At 43.1% G+C, this 9,883-nt stretch overlaps 1 protein-coding gene across 1 annotated transcript in view; it reads left to right on the forward strand.

Moving 5' to 3' along the window:
* Positions 1-9,883, forward strand: part of C12H6orf163 (chromosome 12 C6orf163 homolog) — a 57,880-nt gene that overhangs the window by 9,877 nt on the left and 38,120 nt on the right. Inside the window, exon 4 of the mRNA XM_022552438.2 lies at positions 3,503-3,705. Within this exon, the coding sequence (XP_022408146.1) occupies positions 3,503-3,705 (203 nt within the window). The remainder of the gene's footprint in view (positions 1-3,502; positions 3,706-9,883) is intronic.

Raw genomic sequence — 9,883 nt, forward strand, 5'->3', positions numbered from 1 at the left:
GCCACACTGGTTCTTGAATAGTGAAATACTCCTCTATCAATTGATAAATCACCACTCCCCGGACCCCTAACACCTTCACTACCCTGGACCTCCCGCAGCCCAGCAATTTGAAGGGGCAACCGTTTCCATGGGTGTGGGCCTCTAGGACCCTGTCCTGTGCTGCAGCCAGAGGATCCACATTTTAAATATCACTCCTGGCATTAGGGTGTGATGAGGCAAGGGTAGCTTAGATGTGATGCCTGTTGCAAGGAGCTTGCCTCCTAGTCTTGCTCTAGGTAATTTGATGGTACCCCATATAGTCTTTGGGTTGAGTTGATGCACTTAGTGTTAAAATAGAAGAAGTCCTAAGAAAGTTTAAAGAGGGAGGTTGACCTTTCCAAATTATTCTAAGAAAGTCTCAGGGACTTTTTTTTTATTATGATGATGAATGAGTGATTTGTCTAAGAGGGATGTGGAGGGTTGTTTCAGCTGTAGGGTCCCCAGACAGACATCGCTATTGCTCCTCAGGGGGTGTCTCTGAACCACCTCCTTAGAGCCTACTTACCTGCAGATTCCTGGGCTCCACCTGACCTACAGAGTCATTGGCAGCGTATTTAACCAGCAGCCCATGTGATTCTCACATATATTAAAGTTTGATATAAGCACATATAAAGTCACACATATTCTCTCATATTAAAGTTTGAGATTACCCGTATAGAGAGCAGAAAACCAGGTTCTTCTAGAACCAAACAGCATTACATTCTGGGACGCAGGAATCACCAGGTATTGCTCTTCTGTGATGTTAAGAATTTGGGTGTCAGATGTTTGCTGTTAAATAAAATTTCCAGGTCTTGTCCAATGGACAGATAGGATTTTGAAACGGTGCTAATATTATTCAAATACAATAATATTAAAAAGTAAATAATAAAATGGAAGCTAAGGGAAAATGAGAGTAGGAAATAGAATGAAGTCAGGTGTGAATCCGAAACTTAGGAATGTCTGTATGCCACAAGGTCCTGTGCAGTTACCATAGCTGGCCCTTGAGCTTTCTGACAGTCAATGCACAGAGGAAAGTGCTATGAATCACCATGTCCATGAGGTAAAAACAAATCCGGTACTCAGATGGCCCAGATCTTCCTCCATGTGATACCTGAGAGAAACTTCTCATGAGGGAGGCATTGTGTAATAAAGGAAGGTCTGTCAAACATCTGCACAGTAAAGAGGATGGATTTCATGAGGCTGTCTCTTATCTCCAGGTAGAGGCTGATTCACTCAAAATGCATTTCAGTAAAAGTAATTTAACTGGAAGGCTTTCCATTGGGTAAGAACACCACCAAACAGTAGGTCATTGAATTATTTTTTCGTAGCTTTAAATAGGTATAGGACATGCTGTATGAGGCAGTAAAATGATTTTGGTTTTACTAAACCATTACATAAAAGAGGGACAGGGTTTAATTCTCTGAATCCTTGTTCAGAACCCAGTCAAAATAAAGGGCTGGTGTGTCATTTTTAAATTCTGTGATTCAAATAGAAATGTATTATGATAATACATCTATCTAAGGTTCAACCATTCAGCAATCTCAGTTACTGAAAATGTACTTGAAAACCCAGAAATAATCCCTAAGAAGTTAAAATATCCCCTAAGACGTTAAACAACGGCCTCTGACTACAAGATAGAGACTCAGGCTTATTACCTGTAGCAGAACCTTCCATTCCCTGCTCAGTGATTGTCTCTGGGAGATAGGGAGGAGGAGGGAGGGAGGAACCTCACTGTCTTATAAGCCCGGACGGCGTTTCTGGAAGGAAAATAAACTGATGAATCTCTGGAAAGACCCCAGCATCACAGCCAGCAATGAGGCGAGAAGCTGGTGGGCGAGAATCCTGCTTTTGTTCCACTGACTCACTCTGTGAAATAACTTATTTTCTTTTGTTTTTATTCTTTTTTTTTTGCGGTACGCGGGCCTCTCACTGTTGTGGCCTCTCCCGTTGCGGAGCACAGGCTCCGGATGCGCAGGCTCAGCGGCCATGGCTCACGGGCCCAGCCGCTCCGTGGCACGTGGGATCCTCCCGGACCGGGGCACAAACCCGCGTCCCTGCATCGGCGGGCGAACTCCCAACCACTGCGCCACCAGGGAAGCCCCTATTCTTTCTTTTTTAAAAAAATTTTTGTTTAATATTGGAGCAGAGTTGATTTACAATGTCGTGTTAGTTTCAGGTGTACAACAAAGTGATTCAGTTATACATATACGTGTTTCTGTACTTTATCAAATCCTTTTCCCATTTAGGTTATCACAGAATATTGAGCACCTTTATTTCTTTATGTTCTCTCTTATCCCTGAAACAGATACAAACTGACCTTTAAATGAAAGTTTTGAAACTCCTGGATGGAATTAATTGCTCCTCCTTTCTGGCATGTGTTTCTGTTAAATCACTGGTTGCAGGATGGGGTCTGGGTCTCCTCTGCTAGGCAGCGAGTCCCGAGGCGGATTCCAGCCTCCTTCTGTCTGTAGCATCGGGCCTAGCACTGTGCCTGTCACACCGTGCTGTCGGTGGACATTTCCGGGGATACAGGGTTTTCCTTGGGAGCCTGTTTCCCTCAGGTCCTGGTTTGGCAAGTGCCTCCTCTTTTTACTCGGCTGAAGCCTCCACAGGTCCTTCTACCTTGGCGCAGTGGAGCCCTTGCTCCCATCCCCTTTGTCAACGAGGAAGAGCCCCTCAGCTCGAATGAGCTGGAATGCTCCAGAATGACAGTGGGGACTGGCAGGCAGCTTCCTGTGACTGCGTTTGTGTGCGGTGCTTGCTGCCCGGGCCTCAGGTGTCCTCCTACCCAGGAGACTCTCATAGTCATTATTTCTGCCATTTTCCAGGACTGACTTCCTAAAGCAGTATCATGTTCTGTATTTCTAATCATGGATAAAGGTAATAGGACACTATAGAATATTTGGACAATCAAGAAAAAATACCTGTGACCCAATTACTCTTCTTTTTGCAATTCCTTTCCAATATTATCTATATACGTATTTTATGCTAGCTTGTGCATTTCTGATTTTACTTAACATCATTATAAATGAAACTTTTCCATATAGTATACACTCTTCTTTATTTTTTCCTTTTAATAGCCATGTAATATTCCATGATATGGATATGCCATTCCAGTTTTTTTTCTTTTTCCATTTTTTTCTGTATTCCTTTACTTTTTTAAAAAAATATTTTTTTATTGAATGAAAGACTAAATTCTATGGTGCTTTACAATATTCAGAAGTTTCACACACGTGATTTCATACAACCCCATAATCCCCTTTTTTTCCCCACCCCCTGTATTGCCCCTCCCCCTTCCCTCTCCCCACTGGTAAACATTAGTTAGATCTATATCTGTGAGTCTGCTTCTTTTTTAAATACACTCTTCTTTTAAATCATTAGGCTTAACTGGTGTACATTCCATCGGGCAGATGAATTATGATTTGAATAACGTTTTTAAACATCAAAGCTGTAACACCTAAACCTAGTTTTTCTGTTGCTTAAGGAAATGGTATCTAAGACCAAGATCGAGTTGCATCAAAACATGGAGGAAGAACTACAGCGAGAACACCTGGCTGCCGAGCAACGCATGGTCCACAGGATCCAGAGGATCATGATGGAGTGCCACCAGGAGAAAGTCCAGGCCGTGGAAGAAGCCCGGGCCCAGGAGAGGCACATAGCCCAGGAGGAGATCCAGGCCCAGAGAAGGTACTCCAGGGGGCACCTCTGCAAATCAGTGTCTTACTCTGTCGGAATCAACTTGGAGAAAGGGATAAGGTTGAAGCACATAGGTGGATATTTCCCAGCTTTTGTGTTTTTACATTTTTTTAAAATTTACTTATTTTTAATTTTTATTTTTGGCTGCATTGGGTCTCTGTTGCTGTGCGCAGGCTTTCTCTGATTGTGGTGAGCAGGGGCTACTCTTTAATGTGGCATGTGGGCTTCTCATTGCAGTGGCTTCTCTTGTTGTGGAGCACAAGCTCTAGGCGCATGGGCTTCAGTAGTTGTGGTTTGCAGGCTCTAGAGCGCAGGCTCAGTAGTTGTGGCACACGGGCTCAGTTGCTCCGCGGCATGTGGGATCTTCACGGGCCAGAGATCGAACCCGTGTCCCCTGCATTGGCAGGCGGATTCTTAACCACTGCACCACCAAGGAAGCCCTGTTCTTACATTTTTATTATGGAATATATCAAACATAGAGAACAATATATAGTGTATTGTAGAATATGTGTGTGTGTGTGTGTGCACGTGTGTGTGTGTGGTTTAAAGAAAAATAACATGAATACTCAAGGGCCTACCAGCCATCTGAAGGGATTAAAAAGTCCCATGTTCTTCCTCAACTACACTTCCTTCCTTTCCCCCCTCTTGCGAGATAACCACTGTTCTAAAAATTGTGTTTTTCATTCTATATCTCCAGTTTTAGGGACAGAGAGGAATCAAGAAATACTTTTCCACAGACACATATAAGTCAGTCTTCACATTCTCTAGCCCATACCATACACTACTGTGGATGGGTTACTTTTGGTCTTCTTCTTATTACACAAGTCATAATGCTGTAAACGAAGTTGATCTTATGGAAGTATAGAGAGCAAAAATTGCGAAGTCCCAACTCACTGCTTCCTACCCTGTCCCTGTCTCCCAGAGACAGTCATTTTAAAGAACGGGGTCTGTATCCTTCTGTGCCCTTTTGATGTATTTACAGCCTTATATATGTGCATAATCTGAAATAATTTTTACGTAAATTGGATCATATATATATGTGTGAAAAATACCAAAGGAACCATTTTATAATATGTAATGAACATTTGATGGAATTGGCCAGTTTGAACAGGACAGCAGTCCGGAGCCCTAGTGGCCAAGAGAGAACCTCGGTTTCCAGGTGTTCAGAGACCTGACCAAGCTCATGTAGCTGAAGCAGCAGGACCAAAACTGAAACCTTTGTACTCCACCTCCTGGGCTAGGACTTGTCTCTTGCTTTGCTGCTTGAGTTAACAAATCTATTTGTATATAATTAATGGGTAAAATCGTCCTTGTTAGAACTGTTTAGAATAGGGCCAAAGGTAAAATTCTGTAGGGGGTGCAGATAAATAGGAATGAAGCCTGCAGCCACGGCTTCTTCGGTGGTCCCCCCTTCTTACGCAGGCTGTAAGTCACTGTGAGGCAGAGGAGGAAGAGGAAAGAGGATTTCAGGAGAAAGTTAGAGAAGGCGGTAACTCCTGAGTGAGTTGTAGTCCAAAGCAGTGGAAGGTGGCTCTCCTCTCCCTCTGCTTCCCACCCTCCATCTGCAGGAGCTCTGTCCATCCTGAAGAAGCCTCTGGGTCCTCTCTTCACACACACCGGCAGCCTCCTGCTTCCTCCTTCCCTCTTTCGCTTTTGTCCCCCTTTGGCCCTTTCCTCTGTTAGGTTCAACAGCCGCCTTTCATTAAGCCAGTTGACTAAGATTAGGGAACTGCCATGCCTGTTATTTAAGTATATCCATCTAGAATGTCCATTTTGTTATTGATGTGTTCCAAGTGCCTGGCGGAGAACCTAGCGCATGGTGGGTGTTCTTTAAATAGTTATCAAAGTTTCAAGCTTGTTCCAGTCAGCTGAACCCACTTTGCAGCACACCAGGTCTTATTTCGAGACATTGCTAGATTCCAGCGTTCTTTAGAGCATTTGCAGAAATTAATATATGGAGAAGGGCCACTGTTGAGAATTCCACTGTGGATCTCTTACTTGGCTATAAACTTTCACTCAAGACTTCAGAATACTTACATATTGTGACAAATTTGTTAAATGCTCAGAAAACTTTCTTTGTGGGTTGAGGTGATTGAGTTCTAAACAGATTATCTAGGAGACGCTGTACTCTTTCTCTTAAAGGTAAAAAAAAGAAAAAAGAAATAAACATCTTGCTCGGAAAGGTTCTAAGTATTTACTTGCCCAAGGCAAAGGCATGACTGAAGTGACTGCTCAGGAATGTGTGTGGTGATGGCTGTAATTCCTGGTGACAGCTGCCCTTTATTCCACACTAGAACATGCAAGGCCCTTTGTATGCTTCTCATTGAATCCTCATATCCCTTCCTGGGGGATTCAGTCATCTTTCGTATCTTTGGATGAACATACTGAGTCTTAGAGAGAGACTAAGCAACTGCCCAAGGTCACCTGGAGAAGATACAAACCCTGGTGTGTATGATACCGAAGCTTGTGACCTTCCCTTACGCCACCCTGCTCACTTCACCAGGGTTCCTCAAGTGCCTTCTGGGGCTGTGGTTCTGAGCTCGGGCACTGAGGAATAAGGCTCTTGCCTGAACATTATGTGAAGTAACTAAAGCACAGCTGTCCCCTTTGAGCAAGGCTAGAGGGACTTGTGCAAAGAACACATGGGTGCTGGAGGAGTTCTCGGTCCTGGAAAGATCAAGCAAAGAGTGTGTGGGCTGTGTGGTGAGATGGGTTTCTTGGAGGAAGTTAGTCTTGTTTTGGGCCCTAGAGAGAAGGGAGGAGGTCCCATTTGTGAAGGACTGAAAAGAGTGGGGACAGCATGAGCAAACACATGGAGGGGAAGGTGGGGAGTTTAACGAGGCGGAGCTACGGGAAGTTGGGAGCATTAATACCCCAGAGATATAAATGCGCTGCTGAAGGTTGGACTCTGGAGATGCCTCCTCTCCTCCCCGTCCCGTCTGATGTCTACCGCCCCAGCTTGGGTAGCACTAATCCTCCCGCAGACCAGGTGTAATAGGTTCCCAGCGTCTCGGGTGGAACATCAGAATATATTTTCCTTATAAGCACACTGGTTATGGCTAATTAAAATAGTGCTAAGAGCCCTGTAGTTCAAGTGAAATAGCTCATTGTGGGCTCACCTGGCAAATGATCTGCTACGTTCAGTGTTTCTCCAAACATTGGACGCACAAATGAATTTTGGAAACAGATCCCTGCGTAACTTAGGAATTGCCTATGGAGAAATGAAGTGTTGGTTTTTGCTGTACCAACACTGGGAAAATAACTGGCGAAAGTTGGAAAGGACATTTAAAAAAATATCAGATCCCTTTAAGCGAGAACAGATTTTGGTAGTAAGGAGTTTAAAGGGGGCTGTCATGGAGGGTGGGAGCTGGTGTCATCTAAGGTACACTTTGAGCAGATATACCTGAGATCAGCTCTGGTGGAGCTTTTTAGTCAGCCCCTTAGATGGACACCTCCTCTGTGTGGGTCCAGAGAAAACCAGGCTGACCTAGTAGGAAGCTCACACCTGCTTGTGATGGAGCCGTGGTTCTGGAGAAGGGGTGTAACTTCCTCCTTGGGGATTTGGGGCCGGCTCAAGGAAATGCCTTCCAGTGCCTTCTGATCTAAGCCCCATGGGGTCTGATCATCATCTCCACAATCTCACCAACATCCTAAAGTTATAAATCATCAGCCTGAATCCTAAGGTTGTGTAGACGTACCTTCTGAACACTATCTATGCCTTTATTGTCCTGTGACCTGGGCTGAGAATCAGGAACTTGGTTTTGATTCCTCTTCTTTCTGTAGCTCCTAAATCCTAGCAATAACGGATTCTGGCACTTGTGACTTTGTAATATTTCTTGGATTTCCCCCTTTCTCTCCTTCTTCCTATCCCTTTCTCTTTCATCATTAATTTAGATCATTGTACACTCAGAATGTTACAAAATAGTACAACTTGGTCTCTCTACTTCACCCAACTCGGATTCAGTTTACCTGATATTATCAGAATAACAATTCTAAAATGTTATTTTCAGTGTGTTGCCCTCCTGATAAGAAATGTATAGTGATCTCTTACGCTATTGAAGCAGGCAATGTTTTCTACTGAAGGGCAGGAACTCTCTGATTTGCTCCATTGTGTGACATTGAACAATAACTGTCTCCCCAAGCCTCACTTTCTTCACCTGTTACACGGGAATAATAAGAGGTAATAAATACAAATAGAACCGGCTTCAGTGGGTGAAAATTAAATGAGATATAGTGCATGTAAATTGCTTAGCACAGTCCCTGGGACACAGTAAGTACTCAATAAATGGTGACCCTTTTTATTAATAACGGATATAGCCTAGTTGGTGGGAGAGGGAATGAGAAAAATAGCATAGCAGCTGGAGAGGCTCAGGACAAATGATGTTTACCTCCAGATTGGGAAAATCTGTCAGGTTTGAAAGTCAAGTTGAAAGAATCAGAGACAATGAGAAAACTGCACCTTGGAGGTAGAAGCTGGGGTAAGTCTTGGAAGGACTGTATTAGACTAGGAGGCAGAGAGGGGAGGGTTTTTATTAACAATCATAAATACTCGAATTCAACATTTGTAGGTTTTTAAATCCTCAAATCTTTAGAGGTTCTATTCCAACTAGGTGTCAGGAGATATCCACCAGAAGTGTATCTCAGTGGCTAAGAGATTTGCCCTGAACCCAGACTGCCTGGGTTGTAGCACTTGTTTTGCCACTTTTTCTAATTAAGTGAAATTGAGCAAGTTGCTTGACCTCTCTGAGCCACAGTTCCTCATCTATAAAATAGGCCTCATAGACTGAACTGCCTCATAGACTTGTTTGAGTAATCCTTGAGTTAATGTATTAACCATTGAGTTACTGTTGAGTTTATAGTTGGCTGCTATAAATTCTATATAATTGTATACATTATAACCAGAGGCCTATGAATTCATTCAGCAATGGTTCTCAAAGTATGGTCCCAGACCCTTTCAGCAGGTCCCCAAGGTCAAAGCTGTTTTCTTAATAATACTAAGATGTGATTTGCCTTTTCACTCTATCTCATGAGTATGTAGTGGTGTTTTCCAGGGTTTTATGTGTGATATCTCAACAGATTGAAATGAAACGAAAATCTAGCTTTTTTTTCTATTAAGCCAGACAGTAAAGAGTTTTGCCACAAATGTAAAATGATGCCGCTTTTCTCACCAAAAGTTTTTTATTTTTTAAATTTTTATTTTTGGCTGGGTTGGGTCTTCGTTTTTGTGCAAGGGCTTTCTCTAGTTGTGGCAAGCGGGGGCCACTCTTCATCGCGGTGCACGGGCCTCTCACTGTCGTGGCCTCTCTTGTTGCGGAGCACAGGCTCCAGACGCACAGGCTCAGTAGTTGTGGCTCACGGGCTTAGTTGCTCCGCGGCATGTGGGATCTTCCCAGACCAGGGCTCGAACCCATCTCTCCTGCATTAGCAGGCAGATTCTCAACCACTGTGCCACCAGGGAAGCCCTCACCAAAAGTTTTTTGATTTAGAAAAAATATTTTTCCTACGAGGTAAGTATTTTATGTTAATGTTTAATGGATTTATCGATACTTCACATGAATTTATAAATGTTTGTTAAATGCCTGACATTTAACTTTTAAAACTGTTAGGGTCACTAGATATAACCCATATGAACAAAAGTTCTTTGAGTTTCTTGGTCATTTTAAGAGTGAAAAGTGATCTTGAGACCAAAAAGTTTGAGACTTCTGTCTTAGAGTATTGCTCAGATAGAATCAAGAATAGGGCTAAACTCACCCTGTGAGACAGTTTCCTCCCCTCTGGCTATAGGTGAGTAGCTGGGTTGATATATAGAAATACTTTCTCTAGGGGTTTGGAAATCTGAGCCTATTTCTTCATTTTTTTTTTAGAACTCTGCATTCATATTTTTCTGACTACAGTGGACTCGAGTCCCTAAAGTTAGCGTTAGACGCTAGACTAGTGGCCTCGCCCTAGCCCACAGTGGGGAAATCAATGTGCACCTTCCCTGCTCTGAAAAATATTTTTTTATTGTTAACATCTAATCAAAGCTCATCTCTACCAGCCTGTCTCAGACTGGTGACTCATGTAAACCATGAAAGCATTTCTCCTACATCTGCGGTGAAAGACAAAATCTTTTTTTTTTGGTGGCTAATCCATCTAACTATTAATATTCAACCCTTGTTCCTTTCTGTAG

This window comes from Delphinapterus leucas, chromosome 12 (assembly GCF_059928025.1).
Source record: "Delphinapterus leucas isolate spDelLeu-1000000601 "Yukka" chromosome 12, BTC_Dleu_Yukka2, whole genome shotgun sequence".
Taxonomy (NCBI): Eukaryota; Metazoa; Chordata; class Mammalia; order Artiodactyla; family Monodontidae; genus Delphinapterus; species Delphinapterus leucas.